This window comes from Acanthaster planci, linkage group LG09, assembly GCF_054643075.1.
Source record: "Acanthaster planci isolate LZ-2023a linkage group LG09, COTS_SCS, whole genome shotgun sequence".
Lineage (NCBI taxonomy): Eukaryota > Metazoa > Echinodermata > Asteroidea > Valvatida > Acanthasteridae > Acanthaster > Acanthaster planci.
Genome location: NC_141785.1, coordinates 6982518 through 7007932, shown reverse-complemented (window position 1 = coordinate 7007932; position 25415 = coordinate 6982518). Strand labels below are relative to the sequence as shown.

Genomic DNA, 25415 nt, shown 5'->3' with positions numbered 1-25415 from the left:
CTGTATGCTCAGTGTATGCCTCCGAAGGCTTGTGAAAAAAAACAACCTGCAAGCGTACTCTGGTGAGCTGTGACAAAAGCATTCTTTTGTCATTATCCACCCTGTTACTTCTGACTGGCCTTGTGAAAGGACTTGTGATGGACTGGAATACAACGCTGCTTCACACTAGCTTTACTGCTGCCATGTCTGAGGCTCTAATTTCATGATGTACTGGGTAACTGTTTTTACCAAGTAATTGTTCTTACTGTTAAGTGTCTCGCAGTTGTTTCCACTGTATCCTGTTGGACATGCACAGCTGTAGGTTCCACTGGTTGAAACACTGCAAACTCCTCCATTCTGACACGGGTTGGTGGAACAAGCATCAACTGTATTGACAGAAAGGGAAAAAATATTTAGAAAGTCAACAAAAACACTCAATATTGCACACATTTTGCTATCCGCTTTTAGTTTGCACAATATCCAAACTCAATGTCACTTTCATGCAGACAAGTACATTTTTAACCGTTCCACAATGTCTTTTGCTCATAGGCAATCAAGAAACCATATTTACCACTGGCAGTGTACTTTTCATTTTAATGAACTGACTTATGATCAAATCATAAGTCAAGAAACAGTTGATTTCAATTATGTTTAACCTTTTTTGAAGCTTTAAGAGTTCCGTTGAGATGTGAAATGGCCTACTTCAAAATGTGATGCATTGCGTTTTACTTGTATATGTTCTATACATAGGACTGCTTGAGAATCATTGTCTTCATATGAACCTTATACTTGTGTAAAGCTGTCTCAAATTGAACATACACATGAAATCAAGGCAAGATATTTTGTTTCTAGTGATTGTGTGTGCCTGCCAATATTCAGTTTTCTTTCTGCCTGCAATTATTCTGACAATTTCAAACTTGAAAAAATTTGATATAAATACACAGGTATTATAGTTTTCAATGCACAAACAAAGATTTTCTGGGGGGTTGCTGAGAAAAAACCTCAGAACAAGGTACAGACATCAACTTTAGATACCCTGGTACGCAGCATATATAATGTCAACATCACAGTTTTGGGGTCTTCATCAAAACAGCTTAACTGCTGCATGTCTGAAACACCAACTGCACCATGTATGCAGCCTAATTTCGTGGCACTGCTAAGCACACAATTTTATGCTAACAGAGGTGCCACATATTTCATGGTGACAGTAAGGAGTAAGTACAGCAAAAGCCATGCACGCTAACCTTGGGGGGAAAAAATTGCTATCTTTATTACTATGGAAATCTCTATATGCGGGCCCATGCAATTTTTGTGCTAAGCACGGCAGCCATGAAGTGAACTACACCGTGAAATTCACTTATTGTTACGCAAAATTTTGCACAATGGCTTGCAAAAAAATTTACTTTATGGTAAAGCAGTGCCATGAAATCAGGCTCAGTTAATTGCTCTTAGCAACAAATATCTGGCAGTGGGTTCCACTATATCCCCCTTGGCACACGCAGCTGTAGGGTCCATTGGATGGTGCACTGCAGACCCCTCCATTTTGGCATGGAGTACTGAAGCAAGCATCCACTATGTTTGTATGTGACAAGACACCCAAGAAAGAGACACTGTCAAGAGCTCAGTAAACCTTAACAACAGCAACTCTGCAAGGAGAACACGGGAGGGGGGGAGGCAAAAATAGGAAAGCTGAAGCACTGAAGGGAAGTTGGGTTGGTGCAATGGTACTCTCTATGCCTGTCACCTCTACGACCTGCATTTGAATCCTCCTATACGGATTGGGTTCTCAGTCCCTGCACATGCCGGATGTCGTGGCCTTTCCTCGGCATATTTATTGGAATTTGTCCTCCCACCTCGATCTGAAACTGACTATTCTTCACGGGCTTCTTCTACTAAAGGACCCATGGGAAATGAGTTAAAAGACTTTCATGGACTATCCTGGTCGTATGCTATGTAATAAATACGTATCATGAATGAATACATCATAAATTAAGCGGTCATTAGCCAATTGCAACGTCTGCTGTGAAATGCATACTGAGGTACATGTACATATACACAGGTAGGCAGGGTGTGGCTTACATAAAGGCACATGTAGAATTCTAGTACTGTTATACAATAAGTATGAAATTAATTCACACTATATGTACAAATGTAACTTGACTTTCATTTAGAGACAGATAAATTCTCTGCTCATCAAATCAGATTTAGGTTAGGAATTGCTCTCACGTGCATTTGAGATGTTAATCAATGAGACTTAATACGGTTATATATGTTTTGGTAAAAAAAACAGCATTTTGGTCAAGTTATTGATTTTTTCTAGTTATTTTGGCACATTGTTTTTCCCTTCAAAAATTTGTTACTATGTTTGGTTTCACGTACATCTAAGGAAAAAGTCTTCCGGTATGCTTTATGTGAAAAGAGGTTTGGGGCAGATTATAACTTTTACCTGGCATTAGTTTGATTTAACATGTTTAAACATTAATTGAATTTTTCCATAAATTTCCTCCAAGCAACTAACTGATACCTGTTGGGAGGGGAAAAACAACAGCTGAGTCATGGTGTGTAACACTGAGTGGAGAGTACAGGTGGTATGCCATTCTTACAAAGAATTCACAACTACATGTAATACCTGAAGCCATCCCCTTTTGCAGAGGTGTCTCTGACAGTTCTGCTGCCTGGACAAACACACCTATGCATGAGTACGTACTGGAACCGTCAGTCATTGATCAGCTTACATAAATATCTAAACTGATTGCAATAGACAGATTTATTAAGCATCTTTTGCATCGTCTCCTTGCTAAAGCACAATTACTGAGTTGCCTAGCAACCTGAGTCAAGGATGCAGGTGTTGGACACCTGTCCTGCTGTTGAATCCATCCATTCACAGCCCATAATATATGCCAAAGCAAATCAAGCACATTACTGGTGTGGCTCAGTGGGCTTTCTGTAAACACATTTTAGAATAAACATGGCCGACGATTTTTATTAGTCATTATTAGCAGGATAATGATAATGCTGGCCTAATGAAAAGCATAGCAATATTTAATATGAGTTTAGAAATTGTGCCTAGAAGCCTGTAGCATGAGTTTACCAATGCAAACAGCTCGTGCAAAACATGTCTGCTGATATATAGTGAATATATTTGAATGTTAACCTAACATTTCGGACATTTCCTATTACATACAGCACTTTACATGGGGATGGATACACCTTGAAAGTTGAATGCAGAGAATATTCCATAGGTTTCCTGCACTGTGGATAAGTTTTGAAGGATTTTGAAGGATTTGTGAATACATTTCTGGCTAAAATTGTGGTGTGGGGGTTTTAATTAACAATAACTCCCAAAGTTAAATCATAACTAAAATTGGAGGATTTAACACTGTTGTGGTTAAATAGTTTTTCTAATTAACATCTCCCTGCTGGTGCAAAATACATGTACATCCTTGACCAGTTTTGTTTCCAATGAATTGACATGCTCTATGGGAAGAAGGCCCCTCAACCCAGTTTACAGTGGAGATGAATGTACATGTATAAACTCTAATTATCTTAAGACACTATTCTTTCAACAATGTCAAAAAGGACCTAACACGCCTAACATATACATTCACAAATCTCTTGTTCCCACCCTATCAAGACTCCTTGAATGGCTATCACGAAAACCACATACTGCTTGGCCTACTTGAAAAATTTTCACCAGGTTGCAGAAAAATCTTCAAGTTCAAGTGATAAATGAGGCTGGGCAACCTTTTAAATGCTATTCTCAATCCCCCAAAAAGTGTTTTCCCATTGCATTAACAAATCCAGAACAAAAATAATCCAATCAATACAAGAATGTCCACATTTCTCGAATTTAGGCTACACATTGTTGCACTGCCAGTAACTCTACATGTATTTTCAAAAGGTTCCCATGTTAACTGCATATTTAAATGGGTATTCATGTTAGCAACCTTGATCTCACAAATCCTCATAAAAAAGAAGCAGCTGAATAGACCAATGGCATAAATGGGTGAAGTGCAAGGGACTACAAATAATGCTGCCAAAGCAACACCACTTCCACAGTTACCATGATGGATTGGTCCTTTGGGTTAAACTGAAATGTGAACACTGGTACATGTACATGTAATAAGGACATGCGACAGAGCGGGCTAAAGTTGACTGATTTCTTTTCATGGCTCAATCATATTGGGCCCCCAACATGTAAAACACACTGCCATCTTGGAATGTATACAGAACTGCACGTACATTCGTGCAGGTTTAATAGCAGTATGTGGGACAACCGTCAACATTCTGACTGACACTTTGATGTGGGCACTGGTTATTATCTTTTTTCTAAACCCAAGAGGCTGACGCATATAGCAACCAAGGGAAAGCAATGGGTTACATGAGTAATTCACGGCTACCAAAAGAATGATTTTAAAAAAGCAGATCAGAGATGAATAATTTGACCGAGGAACCTCTGATTACTTTGAGCTTTGATGAACTGGGTATCAAATTGAAGAGGTTTAACTAAAATGTTCTTTGCATATCTAGGGTGGAGAGAAAACTGTGACACAAATAGTTTACAAGGTGGCATTTAAAAAAAAAAGCCATGCGCATTCACAGGAAGTGTGGGAAACAGTTACTGCATCAAACTACATATGTAAAATGCAAATACCTGGGTACCAGCAAAGGAAACCTGACCTTATGGTTTCAAAAAAGAAGCAAATGTGATTAATTTCATATTGATAGTTCTGTCTGTCATCAACAACATCAACACTATAAACCTGAATTGTTTGCATTAACCCTAACCCCCTAGGGTGTATGTAAAATCATATTGAATTTAGAGGATTTGGGACTGTTAGGGTTAATTTCCAGGTCGCGTAGGTTCTTGTTTTAACATTTCCCCACAAATAATCAAAACTTTTCTTTTTCTTTGCTTTTAAAGTAACTAAAAATACAATTCATTTATTACACGGGTATCCGTTTCCTACATGTATATTGGAAACCGGCTCCTGACATCATTGGTCGGGTATGTGGGTTTCAAGCTCCATTGTACATTTTTCACATCACTAGTGAGAGACATGAACATCTTACTTATTTTTTTATTTGTTACACAAACTTGAAAAAATGTAACCCATCTTCAGGGTCATTTTTTTGCAAGTCAAATTAGAATAGATTTTTTCACATGCGAAGTTGCGTAGCAAGTAATTCTTTTTCAAGAGTGTAAGTAAGGCAACATTTCCCGAGTCAAAATGAAAGTGCAAGTCATTTTTCAAGCCGTTACGTTACATTTGCACATTTCTCAGACATCCCATATTGCTGATGTGACCTACATGTATGTTTGCAAAATGAGTCTGACCTGTCAGCTTAAGTTTACTTTCCCTCATTATATGCTCACATTTCTTGTGACCAAATATAAGTATGATGAAATCAGAACTTTGTTTACATCAGAGTTGGAAGTAATTTTCTCCCCTGTCAAGTCTCCTGTCAAAATAACTGTGACTCAAGTCTGACACGGGTCCGAGTTAGCGATTCAAGCCACTGCTCACTGCCACACTGAGCCTAAATTAAAGTGTAAGAACTTGGATCAAGAGGTATAATACTCATGTAACTCCAATGGATTGCTATTTGAGTGCTTGACTCTTCATGAATATAACACCAGACTTTGCCACCCTGCGTAGGTCTTGGATTATCTACATAAAAGCTAGGCCTTACTTGTTACATGGGAAGCTATGAAGGGGTGTGGTTGCCTTGTTTGTTTGGACCAAAGCCATAACTTCAACAGTAATAGAAGGTTGTAGTGCAAATCGGATGACCACAGCTGCATGTACATGCCCATTGTGGGGCGTCAAAAACTTAAACACCTGACGGAGTCATGAAGACGTGGGCGTGTACTTGCAAACTAGTTTTGCTAGCTCACACAAAATACAAAGCCTTGCTTTTTCCCAGCAAAGCTACAAATCCCACCAATTTTGTTTCTCTGATACAGTAAATTGCTTTGTGTGGAAAATCAGCACAACAGTGCTATTCAGAATGGTCCCCTGGTAGACACAACACATAAATCACTGTCAATTCACCATTGTAGGCTGATGAATGAAGTCATCCTACGGAATAGCTCCTAGAATTATTCATTTTCTGTCCGCATTAAAATGCATAGCATGCCATATTAGCTTGACTTCAGTGGCGTTTTCAGCAAGGGAGGGGGGGGAGGTTGCTTCCCAGACAGATTTTTTACAAAGAATACAACATAGATTAGTAGGAAAGAAAGTAATCAGTATATTAATTTATCAAATATTGATAAGGCTTTTGGATATTTTGCTCCCCAACATAATGTTGAATGAGCCCAAAGCTGCATTCACTTTTGAATTTTCCCCCTACCCCTAATACCAACAACTGGATATGCTGCTGCATTAAACAAATGGACACTGCTATTTTTATGCACTTTCAACCGATTGGCTCAAACAACTCGGAAACAATCATATGAGCTGAGTACTTCAACGGACAACAAAACTTCACACCATTATCACAATGGACAGCTTTTACAAATGGTTTCTGCGAACTCTGCTTCTACAAATGTAGCTTACTGAGAAAAAAAATGGAATATTTTGTTGCTGAAGATACTCATGCCTGAATCACTACCACACTTACACTGGCATCATTACCATTATCATCTGACAATGTTACCATTTTAACTGACTCAATCAAGGGGAAGAAAAAATGGGTCGTAAAAAGACGATGGGACAATTTAACGGCTCACCTGCAAAATATGTTATCACATTCGACTCCACGTTCACCCAGTATGTGTTGTAGGTTTGCACAACTGACATTCTGAAAATGGAAGAAAATAATCAAAGCATGAAGGCTATTTGCAGCACTCAAAGTGGAAAAAAAATATCAAGAGAAAAAGTTACAAAATTCCTCTGCTAAGGAATCGCTGCAACATTTTATGGGCCCCAAAAAAGAGAAAAAAATCAGATGCACAAACACTTTGAAGTCAGTGGTCCAAATTTTTCACATGGGAAATGCTGGAAAATCTGGCCCAATAAACTTGAATTCAACAAAACCTAGTTATTTATTGCAATACAAAGTGTAGCCTTCACAGTCCTGATGCCGAGGTGTGTACATGTATGTGCGTCAACATAATGTGCAAATACGGGTAATGGTAGGTTTAACTTACGCATTGTGAGTACCTTTTGTCACATTATGGTCTTCATTTCAACCCTACAGGCTGAATAAAGGTGCATTTTCACTCATGGTGCATGCATCGCAGGGCCAGAAAACTCAACACAACACAGCTGTTGAGCCACTAGTACGCGCCACCTATTGTTTAATACATGTATTTACCAACTTTGGCCATAATCCTGAGCAACTGGTGACAGCAAATTGTATTTGGCTAGTATAAAAAAAATAAACGGCTGCAAAACTTTGGCTTCTGCTTAAAATGTGCCAGTGCAAAGAGTGACTGCATTGGATTCTGTTGAGTTGGACACAATTTACATTATTTACAAGCCGGCCATCTAAAATCAAAAGTGAGAAGATCCTTGTCATAAATACTGTCTAAAAGCTCAATAAATGTGGAAATAAAAAATGAAACAATGGGACAAATTATAAATTACCATTACTAAATGCTCTGATGGACATGTTCCAAATACTTGATTCAAATTCATGTGTTGATGTATCGAAACTAAAAACATTTCTGAAGCGAGGCTGTAACTGTAAGTACAGCAAATATTTGGGTTTCTTCCTACTTCTGAAGCTGTGTTTGGTTTACGGACACCAAAACCTGCCTCACAGACAGTGCAAACCAGTGTTCCAGAGCTCTCTTCACGTGAAAGTGAAACATTTGATGTCACATAACACTTGCAATGAGATTTTCTCGAGTTGACATAACTTGTTTGACTTAGCAACGTCACACGATCATCACAAAACGTCACAAAATCGTGTCCGTACATACTCGCTATTGTACTGAGTATAAACCAGCTCATAGGAAGAACGAACCCTGCCCACAATGTGTTACTTGATGATGTGAGGCGTGATGTCCCTTAAAAATTACAGTACAGGTGAAAAGAATGTACCATGGGTTTTCCTATGCAGTGGAGGATTTGGGAAGATTTAGGAAGGTTCCAGAAGAAGAAGGAACCTCATGATTTCAGCAATCACAATCGAAAGCAACTGAAGCACTTCAAACTTCTGGTTTGTAATTTTTCCTTTTGTTTTGTTTTGCTTTGAAATGGCAAAGAGTTGGAAACTGGCATCATATCACAGAAACAAAGATCTTTGCAGTACTTCCCCATAACAACATCAAACATAAATAGTAAGAAATGCACCCATTGGCTTGAGGCAATTTCTTCTTTTCCCAGTTTGTGCCTCGATGTGGAGGCAAATTCCTGATTGACACATATATACGACCCACACAATGTGTTGGTAGCGTTTCAATTCAGCATGTGGTCTTCCTGAATACTCACACAAATCTGACACTCCCGACGTCCGTGATAGGCGTCAACCATGTGAAGGTCTGAGACACCGATTTGTCATTTCGGTTCGTGTGCGTGATAGTGTCATGGGTGCTACTACATCTAATCCTCTTGTAGTCCAGCAGTTGAGCATCTTCAAGATTGAGCCAACTGCCCTGGGGAGCAGTAGACAAACCATCAGTCTGACGAGCCTGAAGTATGATGCCCCGATACTGCTGGCTAGCAACAACCGTAACTGAAAAGAGCACACAATAAAACAAGAACTTGAATGGTTAGGCGTCAGAAGTAGAAGCCGTCATTATTACTGCAGCAGCACTACACTCACCAAGTACTGCCCGTTCACCAAATACGGTGTTATTTATGACCTGCATGTAATTAAAAATGTGCGCATGCATTCAAGCTTAAGGAGGTATGCATATGGCACGCTAATGGCATCCCCTTGATGAAGTCTTCAGCCCTTACACAGTACAATTGTATAACATCCACAAGCAGGTTCATTCCAGTCAAGTATCAAATGTCGTGACAAAAACAATACGACTGTAGGAGCAGTACCTCAAAGAGTTTACTGGACCGGAACACAAACATTACAAGACGGCAACAGTAACTCAAATGAATGAATGAATCAACTGTTGTGGCACAGTGTTGGACATGCCATGTCTCAAAAATTATGTGTAACACACATGTCAGCACATTCATTTTTATCTCCAAGAATTTTAAGCTCACACAAGTTTATGCTAACTAAATTTCACACATGACTGTGTTATAAGCAACACTGCAGTAGATTACTGGGCTTGTACTGGCATATGCTGCAAAGCTGACACCAAAATCACTGGTGGTCCACCGGTCCGTGGATATGTCGACCAGCGATTCCTGCATCAAAAGTACATTTGCAAACTTGTGAGGCAAATTTGCAGACCCACTCGGCAAGGACGGTTCAGTTATAATGAATTCGGTTACCAAGGACATTAGCATGACTGATATAGAAGGGACTGGCTCACACTACATGTTCTTTCACAGAAGTGCTAAGATTACAACAAGTTGCGCCTGGCAGGGGTGGCTCCATTATGCACATCTATCAAAACTTGTTCTTTGAACATAAATGGGGGAATTCATCCATTTCCTTTCATAGAATACATGTACATACAATACAGGCAGCCAATCAACTGCTTATTACTTTCAGACTGTTTAAATGTGTTGACATCAATATTTCCACTGCTCAAAAATCCATCACTGCCCTTTGAAATATATGAGATCCACCGCTGCTATAGTGGCCCATGTACAACTGAAACTCTAATCCCCATTGGGTTCTCACACAAGGGAACCCTTCTAAATTAAGGCAACAGTATGCAAAACATTTGAAATGATAATCTTGCTGAGTGCAACAGAATCCAACACAGTTGAAATGATGGCCCTGCTCCATGCTGAGCACAACAAAATGCAACAAAACCGAAATGAGAGCTCTGCTGAATAAAACAGCTCAAATGAAAACCATGCTGAATGCAACAATGGTAAAACTACTCAGAACCGTTGGCGTAACTATGGTTGAAGGGAGACACATGCCCCTCCCCCAGCGAATGTCTGTGCCCCCTGGTGCCCCCCCCCCATTTGAAATCCATGCTCTGCTGCAGCTCACTGTCTTTTGGTGCTCCCATTAGACGTACTAGCCTGGCCGGCCTAGACTTATGCCATTGCTCAGAACCTGGCTGATTACAACAAAATGCAATAAATAAAGCTGAAACAAAAGCCCTGCCAGATGAACCAATGGACTTTGTGGCAAGTTAAGTGCCATAAAGCACTGGACAAATTGGCCTTATGTCAAGTTGACGTACACTCTCTGTTTGGTACTAAACAAGACTCACAACTAATCATTGTCATCTCATTCTGTCAGGGAGCACTGCTACATGTAGACTTCATTTTTGACAAGAACTAACACTCACGATAAGGAAGTATGTAAAAACTAAAGCTCGGGCAACACTTTGGCAATTTTTCTAAATTCCCTGTCTTCAAGTGCTCTACAACATGATTTTGTAAAATCAGTTTTTGAGTATGGCCAATGAAAATGGGCGTTGAGGAGATGCTTAACGTTCCCTTTCTATGCATACTGCATTGACACCACAGACTCCTCACTGTTCAATAATGGGCAGCGTATACTGTATCCTAGAATGAACAAACAGGAATGCAAAAGATAATCTATAAGGCATACAATGGACGGGATTTAGGCACAAAGGGTATACATCTAGGCCTGCGAAGGTGAAGTTACATATATTACATCAAAATCTTGAGTCAGGGCCAGCGGGTATGTCTACATGTAGGTCTTTACCTGTTGCATATGCACAAACACAGACTGACATGTCACATAGCTACACAGCTACATTTTGTGGTGTGTAGTTTCACTGAAAGGGCAGATCCAGGGAGCCATGAGGGCCATATCCCCTTCCAAAAGAGGAGCCAATTTTTTTTTTGGGGGGGGGGAGAACAAGGAAAGAAAGGCACATTTTTGGTCTTTTTGTATTCCTCTCCATTAAAGTGTGTAAAAAAGCCCCTAAATGCAGCTTCACCCCTAGACAAAGGCTAAAAAAATTACTGAACAGAACATGAAAAAATTTCGAATTTCTGGCCCCCAAAGAAACAAATTGTCCCCCCCCAAAAAAAATTTGGATCCGTCCTTGTGTTAATTAGAATATCAGAATAATAAGCAATTAGGACTATATAACATCAACTGCATGGACTCTTATAGCTTTCTCCTTTTCTCTAGGAGACAGACCCCCCGGCCTGGAACTGTCCTGAAAAGCTTACATGTACCCTAGCCCAGGGGGATTCCCTGACCATACTCAGTTCTGATATACATGTAGCCGTCCCTCTGTCCTGTAACTCACATCACAAAACCAAATATTTGAATAATTCAATCAAACTTAAGGTAGGTCAAATACTCCATTATTCAGACTGACTAAGCCTTAGACAATAGGCAACATACATGTACATGTACGCTATTCTACACTGTATACCTGTAAGTCCATGTCCTGTGTATCCAGGAACAGTGAAGCACCAACAGAATGTCATTTGTGATAATCAGCATGAGTATTTCTCTAGCCCCAAATGTTCATGATATCTGGAAATTGCAATAGATTCACTTCAACCCAAATTCTCAAGACATTGGGAAATTTGTGTTCACTTCAGTTCTAATGATCATAATATTGGGAAGTTCGCAATTAAAAAAAGGATATCTGTAGACTATGTTTCTTATAAGGGAGGGTAGGTCTTTTTGGGGGAAAAGAGGGTACTTGAAAAAATTACTTGCTTGTCCCCTGAGATTCTTGATATCTTAATTTCTCAATTTTTTTTTCTCGGTAGCAAATTCTGCACAGGGTCAAAAGGTTTTCTTTTCATCAGTCAGAGCAAAATTAATGGTCAGTGGGATATGAGAGCCATGATCATGACATGGGAAAATTCAAATTCAAGTTACACAAACTTCCTGATGTTATGAGGGAAAGAATGTTGCATCCTGCTTCCACTTTTTCAATCAAACATATATCATCTCATTAGTAGGTCAGTCATTGCAGAAATGCTGAAAAGACATGAATCTGAGAAACACATTCCAAGTCACCAAGACAGACATTATACACAACCAAAAAGATGGAGTCATGGTTCAACATGATTTGCCTCTGTGCATCAGGAAGGTTTTTTGATAGGAAAGTGTAAGAAACCATGGAGAAAAATACTGCTAAATATGTCTGATTTCTTGTGGTCACTGAGTACATTTGGTTGAACAAAAAATAGCTGAAACCTTTATCCCATTTCGTGGCCAAGTAATTGGCCTTCACCTACAACCTATGTCAGATCAAGCACATAAAAGGCTTGGCACAAATCCAATTTTGTGGCTCTAGAGGACCCATAACATGCAGATATACCATAACGTGAACATGCAGATATACCATAACGTGAACATGCAGATATACCATAACGTGAACATGCAGATATACCATAACGTGAACATGCAGATATACCATAACGTGAACATAGTGGAAACGAGAAGTACTGTAAAAGGGACCTTTGGGTAGCTGGATTAATAAGGAGCTCTTGGGATTTCTTTACTCATTACTGAATTTATCAAACTTCTCCTCGTGCGACGTTCTTCACGTCACGGTACTGGTGCTTGGACTCTTGACTCGGAGGTGAATTTCAACTTGGAGGAAGGAACACATTTCCTTCCTCCTTTCCTTCAACAGCTTCACCGTTGGTAAAATCCCCCACATCGGACTACTTTGTAATCCTGAAATATCTTACTTGAAAGAAAGTACATAACAGTCGCAATTAGTCTGCAAAATATTTCCGCCCAGAATGCTGTTTTCGAGAAAACTGAAATTTACATGGGTTCTTTTTTTAAGACGGTGGCATTCTTTATAGGCCTACAGGTGCTACTTTTCTTGTGGTATGTGTGGCTTTTGCAGATGTGTGAGTCTCCATTAATGAACGGGTAAACCTCAAAGCAGCTAAAAAATATACCGACAGAAATTCACCAAGCATTGTAAACTGAAATTACAGGAAAATGAGTGTAAGATGTAAAGTAGGAAATAAACTGGATCAATGTGAAGATCAGTTTTATTTCAGGAAAGGATTTCCTTAACGCAAAAACTTTGCGAATTCACAATCACCCCTACAAAATAATGGTCCAAACATGATGGCTATTTCCGACTGCCCGGCTGGCAAAAAGATTTTCGTCAAGAAAATGTACGATTTCCATACATTAAACCTCCCGTGATTCGAGACACAATTTTCTTCTTTGCGTATATATATAGTGATTAGTTGATCAAATAAGAAGGAAGATTTTAGACATTCATTAACATGTAAACTGACGTGAAAGTGTGGTCATTCGGCACGATCGCGCGCGCGCTTGCATTATCATTATGGCTTATGCGTTTCAGTGTACAAGTTGACTGAGTTCCTATAGGTGAAGTTTTTTATTCGTGAATCAGCAATCCTTCATTGTCTAGGAGGCGCACTACTCCAAGTTATTTCACTGATTACTCCTGGCCGTTGAAAACTGCTCCTGTAAGGGAAAGGAACCTGTCATGCATGTTTCCCACCCTGACCCCGCGGATATTGTTCGCTCGCCACCAACAAGATAAATGACAAAATCTTCGATTTAATCGTTCAAAATGCCGCGCTGTTTTTCTCGATTTTTCACAAAGTAGCTGACTCAAACATGAAACGAGTCAGTGAATATTATACACCATAATCAGCCAATCTTGTGAATCTACGATAAAAAAAAACAATTGTACTAGGGGGCCTACCTATAACTTAGGCAACACATGCGCGGCCCCAAAATCTCGTTGCCTGCATGCTGCTCATGGATATTGAGGCTTGGGTGGATACAGTCCTCGGTAAAACAAACAGAAACTGATCCTAATGGATGTAGCTCCTGAAATAGACCTGTCCCAAAAGACGCACCCACACACTCAATATTAAGCTTCACGCGCGCGTGCATCTGGAAAACGAGGACACCTTGTTGGTCGGAAATCAATATAAAGTGCACGCATCGCCTGATCACGACCACTTTGCAACTGAAATGGCTTATAATTTTGGTTGTCAATTTACACTATGGCCACCGGCTTTAACATTGACGTTATTTTCAATCGACGCGATAAGGACGTTACACAAGGCAGTGGAAACTTGTCTGAAACAAAAATAATTCTTTTTTTCCAGACCTGAATTAATCGTTCCTTCCCTTCTCAAGCATTTACGCAAGTACTTTGTAAGGGGAATTCACATTTTCCAATAATTGGACGGTTAAACTCAAGTGTAACTAGCCCCCCCCCATTTATGAGTAACAAGCGACAGGTTTTTAAAGCATACTGAACAGGCTAGCAGATTACGTCATTCGGGATTCCATGATTTCGAAGGTGTTCCAGTTTTCAAGGAGACAGAGTGGAAAGAATTCTTTTTTAGTAGGACTTAGTTTAGGCCAGGAATATTTTATTCATTGAATTACGAATATAGCAAGAAATTTTGCGGAGTTGGAAGACAAATAAACCCTAAAGTCCCATTTCCCTTGTAATTATAAACTTTAGGTCCGAAGGAGAAAAAGTGAATTTAGTCCATTCTATTTATCAAAACACTAATAATCACCATAATGTTTTTTAATTTCCTGAAACTGCAGTAGGACTCAGTAGATTCGTAATGCAACTACCGGTACTAAAAATGTTGGCCTTATACTTGTGAAATCCATGAAAAACAAAAATACGCTGAAAGCAGTTCCAAGAACGCCCTGCAGACGTAGATAATAACAGTCATCATGATGTGAAAATTGATAGGCCTATGTGGCGCTATTGCTCCTGTTAAAAGCATACCGTCTCCGCGCACCGCAGACAGCGCGTCTGCAGGAAGCCTTCCTCGATCTTTCGTTCTCATTTCTATGTTTAGACGACACACCCAGAAATCAAACGGGTATGAAAAAAAAGAAAGAAAATGGTACGGCCCAATTAAGGAAGATGCCATTGTCCGGGACCACATCGATCGTGTTGGTTAATTATGGCCGCAGAAACGTTAGCCCCATTTTTGTTTTTCACTGTAGCTTGTTGAATGTCGCGGTCTTCAGCTATGCGCTCTGGTGTGGTGGCCGAGCTGTTGACAAAACAGTGGTTGAAAGCAAATAGTCCCTTATCCTTCGAGTCTGTGAAAATGAAAGTTGCGATTTGTATGGCGGTATGTTTACTATCCAACTGCTCGCCAAAAGCAAGACGCATCAGTAAAATCAAGTAATACATGTAGAGTAATATGTAAATTTTCATCCCCGTCAAACATTTTCTTTCTTTTTGTAGTTTTTACCACGCCTGCTTTTTATTTTTTTATTTTACTTTATGTTTATTTTAATGGGGATTCAAAACATATATAACGTAGCCTGATGTGGAAAAAGGCAAAGTTTAAACTTCTATATTTCTTCTTGAAAAATATTGCCAAAAAGATTCAAGAAGTAAAATTCTGCAATGTAAAAAAAGGAAGAAAAATAGATAAGTTCTCCTCTAAACCTCAAAAATCCTTACCGAGAAAGTATTTTGTTCTAAGATTTACACCCCTTGTAAGTCGCATGGATAGGTTCGGTGGCTTGTGTGAGTGATCACAATATAAGAGAAACAATATCTGTATTGGGATGGCAAACCATAACCATGCAGAACCAGCATCACCTAACTCCAAGAGTCAGGGGGCGCAACCGACGCGAAGCCCTGCATGGTCGCCGTTGCCGACTCTTGTTGACGATAAGTGATTTCAGAGGAAGATGTACTAAAACTCACAAAAAAAGACATTCAGCTGCATGATACTCGGCTCAAAGTGAATGCAAACAATCAAATGTAATGTCAAGGCGATTATGCATACCTTCGTGCAGCCTGAAATATATTTAACGATGAAATTAATGTGCTAAGAATTCGTCTATAGGCCCCTACGCCAAATTCCCAACTGCACTATAAACATGCCAGTTAAGTAAGAACCGCCGTTGAATTTCGATATCCAGTTTCCTGGACGACATTGGGACCCAGTATACAGACTTCGTTACAAATTTGTAATTGCGCCATTGCGCCTCCCACCTTTCTCAAACCTCCGGATCCCCCCGCCCCTGAAACTTAAACCCAAACTCGATTCATCATAACACTCAATCAAAAATGCTCATTAAAACTTAAACGAGAAAACAACCACTAGGCCTAAATAAACCCTTCCGCTGAACTCACTAAACTGAAGAAAAATGGCCGGGTGTAGTTGAGAACTGCTTTTATCGTGTCGCAATCTGACGGAATATGCCAAAAATGTGAGACATAGTATGGCAATTGCACACAGAGAGAAAAAAGGTATTTCAATACGGACTCAGTACAAAGGAATCCCCTGCAAGCAGTGGCAAGAAAAATAAAGCGATTGTTAACTAGAAAACGCTCACGGTCAGCTTGGCACTTGTCACTTCGACTCACTTTTTCCATAAAGTGCAGGGTTTCATTAGACAATTTGAGTTATGTTGACGCAAGAGCATACACATTGCCGAATTTTCGGCTTCTTTAAATTTGTCCCGATGAAGGACCAACATCCTAAAATTCGCCTATTTTGTGCAACTTTTTCAGCTTTTTATGCATGTTTCTTTTATTAGGCTGTTGGCATTCAGAGCGGACAACTGCGCGGTTCGGTCACGCGGTCGGGCTCGCAAACTGCTGCGAAACCAGAGCGATTTTTCTGAGATACCGCGACGAGACTGCGCGTTCGGGCAAAATTAATAAGCGTTCTCGTTGGTATGGCATCACCGTCTGGCTCCTACATCATTGTTGTGGAATATCCTTAACACAAATACAGGATGGGTTTCCATTCCCATGAAAACGTAAAATATCGATCGGCATTACTGCTGTCCGTTACCGCGCCAATAGTACACGAGCTTTCCTCTCGAATTGCGCCGATTTCCCAGGTTTTGGAACGTGATGTTTTTCCCTCTAATTTTTGCTGTCGACATTTTGGAATCGCATGACTCACTTATATACTTGTACACTGTTGTAAATTGCGATTGAAACACTGAAATTGCGTGGGAACACTGAGTCTTAATAACAACACTATATCCCTTTGTTAATGTTTTCTTTGGGCCAATGGCAATGTGATGTCCTTTGAAATTCTAGACTTACAAAATTCGGTTCATTGTTGGTTGTTGCGCAATGAAGGGACCTTTTGTCGTTGTACACGGCCTACTTCAACCAGCTTATCCTTGCCAAGGGGGCTGTATTTTGGTTAAGTATTTTCATATTTCGTCCTTGAAAGTCTAGGTCCATTATTACAGAATGCCGCTGTCAAGCAACCCACGTGAACTAAAATATTCAACAATGTGTTTAAAAGCAATGTGCATGGGCGTAAATTGGTGGATAGGTCCACAGTGCATCCGGTGTGTAATTACATTACGTTTAAGATGTGTTGATTTTCCAAAGGCCCAAATTCGAGGATCTATCTCTGCTCATTTTATAGACCATTTATAGCGAGTTACCGGTAACTAGCTGCAGCAGCATCAGTTGCTGACCTCTTAACGAGCTGCCACAGACAACGGCGACGATATACCCCCACTTCAAAAATTCAAGAGAAAATACTCCCCCGTTTCGCAGGTGTGGAAGACACATGTCCAATTCAAGCTCATTTCCTCATCTTTCTTTTCCTTTCAATTTCCAGTTGGTGGAACAGACGACTTTTGAAGATATTTCTATGATGTACAGATAATCATCTCTACTAAAACAGTTGTGAAGCCCATCGCCATTTTGAAAATTGATGCCTACACTCGATTGCAAACTACAGCAATTTAAAGGGTCCCCTTTTGTCCAAGATTTCCAGAAACAGAAACTAGCAGTCCTGCTGGTAGCTTCGAATTTTATGGCTTCTTGTTGCAACCATCCAGTCCACTCGCCAGAGAAGGGTCTTGTAGCGAGGAATTTGACTTCATATAAATCGTGATCCCTATCTCAGGAAATTATGGACCTATTTTACCAGCAAATGTTCCGCTCACATATTTCGAACTCAGAAAGAAAACAACAGGCCCTTAACCTGTTTTCTGGGACTTGTTTTTGTAACCCTCAACCAGAAACACAGTCATGTTCAGAAAGTCAAAGCAAAAACCAGAAGCATGTTTAAGGTGGTCCGAAAAAAAACCCACACACACAGAACCACACATCCTAGAAAGACACAGTGTGTAGGCCTACAAGGTAGCCCCACACGTAGAGCTGTGGATGGCTCTCTTCTGAAATGTCTTTTCAGTCGCCTTCATACATACATGTGGGGCTAACCATGGAGGTGATTCCACCTCCATGGACTAACCTACAAGGCAGCAGACGACATTGCCGACAAACGTCATTTTTACCCAGTACTCGGCAAACCTTCTCCCTGCTACTACTCTGTCTTTTCACATTCCAGACAAAGATATCCGTTTTGGTTCGCTGCATGCAACAACAAATTGAGGGAGCATTTATGATTCAGTTGTTTTGGAGAGGACAAAAACTGTTGCCTTCCTGTTATTTTGTATCAGCAATGAACCAACTCCACGCTTCGGTCCTCGTTTGGACCAATGATGTCGCACAGGTATAACCATATGGTATAGGCCTAAGTCACAAAAACGCATGACTAACATGGTTCAAAGCAGAAATATATGTTTCCGGTCACAGTCACAAATGTACGCCCCCAAATACTTGGGCCGTGTTTGTTTCACACGGATCTAAATCACGACCAGTGATCCGTTGTTGGTTTACAGACACCAAAACCCGCACAGTGGACGGTGCGAACCAGCGAAGGGATCGCCGATCGCACATGGATATTTATAGGTTTTCCCCGCAATTTTTTTTCTCTTCATTTCACTGTCGGCCATTCAACTTTGCATAATTTTTAACACATCCGATCAAACAGTTCTTTTTTCAATTGATGGGCATTCAAATCTTTAAGGCAACGAATATTTTGTACCGAACGTCCGTTTTTGTTTTGGTGCGTTCTGTTTTGTTAAGGTGAATCTAACGCTTCATGTGAAGCATTCTTGACTTACTTTTTGGCCTATAGGCTTTTGACGCATGATGATTCACATTATCAAAGTTAATGCGCGTTCTTTGGGGCTTTGTTTAAACAAAATCTTGAGACAACCAGAAGGATACAGTGAAATGAACAAGGGCTGCTGAAACAGTTTTTGTTTTCACTATTTATCTCTTGGGAAGGGTCATGCAATTTTCTTTGTCACTGTAATGATCTGTACATTAAAGAGATGTTCAGAGAAATTTTGCCCAACAATGAAAATGAATGCCCAAACAACCCTTCTGTTCTTGTCCCTACGATATTGAATGATAAATGCGAGATTTTCCGCGAACGAAGCTTACAGACGAGGGAATGCCCAGATAGTGGAATTGAATAGTGCTTTTTGGATTGTTGAATTACGATCAACGTGGTCATTCGATTTCAGTTTCAAACTGGATAAGACAGACGCCGAATTACATGAAGACTTGGTGAAGTTGGCACAGAAAGTCGCCATAAACTCTTCTCATCATTTCCTGTTATTGACGTGCGGCACGGCGACCATGAATTAAGCGTTTTGATATTCAAATTTCCAATCAATGTGGAAAGAACCAGATATCCACCCATGCCTGACCAAGAGAAAGCGCAGACGTGAAGACGATAGCCAGCTGTCGTGTGGATTGTCAGAGAGATAACGTCACCATGGTCCACCGAGAGTTTGCAGTGGCCCCAAGAGTCAATACTGAGCTATTGTACACCGTTTAAGACTGCTCTGTGGTGTTACAAAATATTATTGTTATACTTTGGGGGAGGGGGGATTCGCTTTAAGGCGTGCAAAACATGTCCGGCACGGTTTTTCTTCGATGAGGGTAGTCGATTCAAAAATGATCCGTCCGAAATGAATCTCTACCTTCACTTACTCACGGGGAAGACGTAATTATTGTGAGAAATGGCACCAAACTAGTTGGAAGCCCCCACACTCAGTTTTTAATTAAAACAGAAAACTTTATACGGCTAGTTTAATCTCAAATTTTAAGTCATTTATCAGTGCAGACTGATGCTTTTATTTTTATTAACTTTTACATCATAGCTTTCATTTGCTTGCTTAATAGCCTAATAGTCTGTGATTAATCAGTTCACAGACGTCAACAGGTGAATTTTTTCTGACAAGAAAGCCAAACAGCCAGAGATGGGCTCTGGGGCCGTTTTGCCTTTGCGGTTACAACCCCGTGTAATTAATCGCAATAAGTTAATTGAAACAACAACATTCTCTCAGGTAACAATCAAAGATGAACGTAAAAACATATATCTAGTATACCAGTATATTCTTACATGGGAAACGAGACTGAGTTTTCCTAGTAATGGATACCGTATGATTCTAACAGAGGATTGCGAACCATTTCAGTCCAACACAATAGGAACATTTCACCATTCTTCATTACTTTCAAGGACAGACTTCTTGTATGACAAGACATGCACGTTTGGCCAGCAGGCAGCGGTTTTCCAATGTCGTTGCCTAATCACACCAACAACACCGAATGTTGTTATGACATCCGCACCCTGTACGTCCACAACAGTTCCCGAACACACGTCGTTATCATTTTTGTGTGTGGCTGACTGACTCAGCGATGGATCACCAACGACGACGCTTCCCACTTTTGTCAAGGCTTCTGGTATTGTTTCGCAGAGACACGGCTTGATCGCAATGTGTTCAGCATCGTCGCATCTTACATGAGCGGCGGGAGAAACATTTCATAATAAGCTTACGTATATATTCAAACGGGAGTATAAAAATTAAGGTCAATATTAACGAGAACGAGATATTTAGATACTCTAAACGAATTTGAGTTTCTTCAACTTGTTTTCATATATTTTGAAAGAACATGCTTTTCCCTGAAATGTTACAGATGTACTAAATTGGGATAGAAATTTCAATACTATACATTCCACAAGTGTTGGGCTACAATTTATTGACAGATTTGTGACGAGTCACTAATTCTTGAGACTGGAGTTGAGTAGCGTCATTATAACGTAGTGACTCGAGTCGAGTCAATTCATTAGGCAAGAAAAAGTTGAGTTGAGTCGAGTCAAGTCAAATACAAGTACAGTGTAGTCCTATTTAGCTCGAGTCACCAATATTTGAACACCGTGTAACGGTGAATAATAACACGAGAGAAAGCCTTTACTTTTTAATTTATCTTTGGGTTTACGTGGTCACAGGACAGCTTATTCTTGATGATAGTAATGCGGTATGCATGAACATTATAAACCGGCACTGTAGAGGTTCGCCTTTATTTAGTGGGACTCGAACCTTATTAACTTTCACTGAAGCCGGGTCTTCGCACGAGGGACTCGAGTCGAGTTGAATCGAGTTGAGTCGGACTCGATTCTAATCATTGACTCGAGTCATTACAGCTCTGCAGACAATTATAACGAACAGGCTCCGACTGGAGCCAACTTCCAGAATAAAAGGGTTTTCAATACTCTTCAGACTAAACAAATCGTCTGACATCAGAAATCTCCCGTTATTTTTGATATCTTGTTCAAACTAAAGCAGCCTTTTCGTGTTGCATACAAAGTAAAGATACATATACCTCATCCACGCAGCTGTAATTTTTTCTTGAAAGAAGAAATGCTTGATGTCATAGAAGTTTAGGATTTTGCGTGTGCCAAATTGAAGCCAATTTGGAATGGTCGATAACGCAAGTTGAATACAGTTTATATTATGGTTCTAAGTCATTTAGATCGTGCCAATTGACAGACCGGATTAAAATGAACGATCAATACATGTACATATTCACTTTGTTAAGAACATTCATCCATCGGTGACGTAATCAATATTTTTGTGGTTTAGAAGTATACAATCAGGGACATTTTACGCGATTGAACATGTTACGCTTTTGAGCTTTACACAAAGTGCAATCTTCACATTATTGTTAAAATGAGGTTGAAGAGTGGTGAATATTTGTTCACTATTGATGTTTTTGATTTAAATTTTTTCTGTTCTCGGCTCGGAAAGTGTATTTGCCATTTAATCACCTCTGAGACACATTTACGACTATCGGCATTATGAAAACGAAGAATGCATACATTTCAATGGACCTTCTTCTTAAGTCGGCCATTTTGAAATTGAAAGCGATGTTAACTCTTCAGTTTGGAACTTGAAAACATCGCTGAGCGAATAAAATGAAATTTTCTGTCAACTTAACCCTCACCCCTAGTGTGTATGTAAAAATCATACTGAAATCGGAGGATTTAGGACTGTTATGGCTATACCTGACTGCCCCCTATGAATAAGTTCATATTTATGAAAAAAATTAAAGAGAGGCTTGGAACCAACATAATTCTAAAATAGTCTGATACCATCCTGGTCAACAGTTAACAATGTATGAAACAGATTGACTTAAACACGAAACAAGTCAGTGGAATGTAACCTGCAGTGAATATTATACACTGTAACCAGCCAATCTTGTAAAATTATGACACAAAAAAACAAGGGTGTTCACTACTTTTAATCACTCCCCAGGAATAAAGTTCATTTTAATTTGCATTCCAGAAACGTAAGAAACCTGATGAAAAAGATGTAAGTTTCATCTCAGAGCCAGTGGCGCAGCCAATATTTGTCGTGGGGGGGGGGCTTGGTAAGGAATCTACCCCCAAAATAGCACACGACGGTCAACACCCCATGTCCACTCACCCCTCGCACCACAGAGGACTAGAATTTTAGGTGATGTTGTTGTAAACTGTATCTTCAGTTTTTCTAAAAGACAAAAAAATACCTCTAGGGGCTCAACCCCCGCGGCCTCAGCCCCCCCCCGCCCGGGTGTGTCACTGAATGTTGCTTGTGAGACAAATTTTAGTTTAAGGTCAAATATATTACTGAAACAAATGGATTTAACGAAGCCACCAACTTGAATGGAAAGCCAAATTATTTGTTCATAATAAGCCTACTGGCAGCCATCAAGCTATCTTGTAACCAAAAGGTTATAACTATTTCAAGTGATTAAAGAACTAATTCCATATGTCCGACCATCACGACGTCGAGTGTCATAAAGTTCGCAAGGCTAGTTTACAGGGTTTCCCTGTTCTTACTGGGTATGGAAACCGTTTTCTTTGCAAAAGAAATCCCCTTTGTCAACATTTAACCTCTTTAAAATTTGTTTACGAAACTCGAAAATGGCAACGATTTTTCCCCTTGAATTAAGGCACGAAGATGGGTTATGGTTTAGTAGAAAAGAGAGAGACAAAAAAAAACTTCTGAAAACCACGATAAAGCTCTAATTTTTTAATTTTCCATCCAAACTTCCAATTTATGCAGAAATCATGTTGGATTCAGCATTCATACACGGTTGAGGTGTACGCGATTCTGTTTTACTTTGTATTTTGTCACACCCGAAGTTTTTGTGGCGTGCCAGGTACCTTGAGGTGCCATCACATATATTATTCCCCATGGCTTACCAGACACCATTCTTCCCGGTGTGTAGGTCGACTGGCTGAGCTGGAGCGAGTATGGGCTGGGTCCGTTGGCGAGAGAGGCACCATGACTCGGAGTAAGACTAGTACAGGCCGCAACAGGAGCCCCATCGGGCCTGGAATCCACGCCGCTAAGCACCGCGGCGATCACCGTTAAAATCAGTAAATATTTCCCTCCTCGCGACGCCATGATGATAAGTGAAAGTCATAAGAGCAAGTCAGCAGGTTATTTTGGACCGTCGCGCTCAGCCTCACATCAACCAGTTGCTCGATTTCTGCATATGAATGGTAGTGGGTATTGACGGAGACAAGACGTCACAATGGGTACGTCCTCTTCGTGTACACAGACTTATAAAGCGTGGTAAATTGCGCTCACTGCATAACTCAGGGTTGAGGTCTTTCCAGCGTTACACTGAGTCATGCCCGACTGGGCGGGGTACAAAGCTAGCAAATGCAAGTTCCAAAAAGCAAAGCCCCATAAACACTGAATTTCGTTTTGTTGGACTCACACAAAGAACGACCTTGTTCGTACTCACCAAGGTTGCGGACTGACCTCAGAAATAAAGAAAAAAAACTGCCACTGCATACCTTCACGGTGCGTCGGACTACATCATCTTGCTCGCAAAAGGGGGCACAAAAACTCCTTTACCCCATAGGCCAGTTTGGCAAACAATTTCGGACAGAAACTTATTTTTATATTTCTACTCATAAAAATAAGGTACCGTTTCTTCTAGATGAGGTTCCAATAACTTAATTCACTTAGCAGAAAAATGCTGCCAGTTAGATTGTACACAACAGAAAGAAACGGTCATAGTCATTTTTTAAACTTCAATCCGTCCACAAAAAAATTAACATCAGGGTCTGAAAAGGCATCTTCTACCAAATACGAGCCGCATTTCTGTTTGGTAGCTGGAGGAAAGGGTAAGGCTGCACCGGGTGCACCCACGTAAGTAGACCAGAAATATGTCCGCCGAGCTCATTAATAAAAGTTACACACTCAACATATTCTTCATTAGAGATTCCTGAGAACCATGGAATTGGGAATTGAAGAAATATGGCACTGAACATCTGGCCTGGATACCAGAATTCTGAGCAATTGGGATACAATCAGGTCCGAAAGAGGCACTATTTAGCCGTTTTGCAGAGGGATGCATTTTCAAAATGGCTACTCTTCCGGGCAGTGACATTTTCTTTCATTTTAGGGGTGGTCTGCTTTGGGTGAGAATTTCTCGAAAATTCATTGGTCAACCCACTAAACATTAAAAGGAAAATTAAAGAGGACATGTCGAACATCCTTTTTTTGCAGCCTGAACGCCTGAGAGAGTTGTGAGTGTTTTAAAACTATTTTGTGAAGTATGGGGATTTATCACTGCTGTCTATGGGAATTGATTTGCTGCGGTGCACCCGTAAATGCCACGAGGAATACCGCCCTCAACTTGCCAACTGCGTGCGGTATTTACAGTTTTTCTCAATCCTTCAACACTGCAACTACAACTAAGTTGACAATAATCAGAATTGAAATCGCACCGTTGACAACGTTGCATGCTTTGTGGAGAACTTTTCTGCTGTATTCGCACAAATTTCAGTACGCAAGCAAATTGTTGCATCTCATTAGACGTTTGCACTGCAACTTTCAAACGGTTTTCAAGTGTAGGGCCTACGCGTTCTTCTCTCAACTAAATAAGGCGTAATCGTGTACAACTTGGAAACAGCATCAATCTACTGAAATCATATGCATAAAGCGCTCTAATGCAAAGGACCTAATGAAATCGTTCATTCATCACAAGTAACATTGGCTATATAAAGGACCGCAAATAAGCGTCTGAAGGAATGTTGTGTAAATGGAACAAGAACGACATGGCCAGGCTGCAGCCGCAGGAGACCGAGGGACAGGTCATCAACGAAGAGCTAGAGGAAGGCGACCAGCATCCACTTTGTCCAACGAGGTACGAGCGACTCTCATTGATCACGTTATCAATTATGGGCTAACACAGAGGGAAGCTAGGCAATGGGTGC

General features: G+C 40.3%; 1 protein-coding gene across 4 annotated transcripts in view; it reads right to left on the bottom strand.

The window, feature by feature from the left end:
* Nucleotides 1–23748, bottom strand: part of LOC110982290 (uncharacterized) — a 73960-nt gene extending 50212 nt beyond the window's left edge. For 2 of the 4 annotated variants that reach the window (XM_087141422.1, XM_087141423.1), the window contains exons 1-4: nucleotides 23385–23748; nucleotides 8424–8667; nucleotides 6716–6786; nucleotides 246–365 (exon numbers count right to left, since the gene is read on the bottom strand). In XM_087141422.1, the coding sequence (XP_086997548.1) occupies nucleotides 246–365; nucleotides 6716–6786; nucleotides 8424–8667; nucleotides 23385–23589 (640 nt within the window). In that variant the 5' untranslated portion in view covers nucleotides 23590–23748. The remainder of the gene's footprint in view (nucleotides 1–245; nucleotides 366–6715; nucleotides 6787–8423; nucleotides 8668–23384) is intronic. The other 2 variants (XM_087141424.1, XM_087141425.1) reach the window with 1 other exon arrangement.
* Between the last annotated feature and the right edge of the window lie 1667 nt (nucleotides 23749–25415).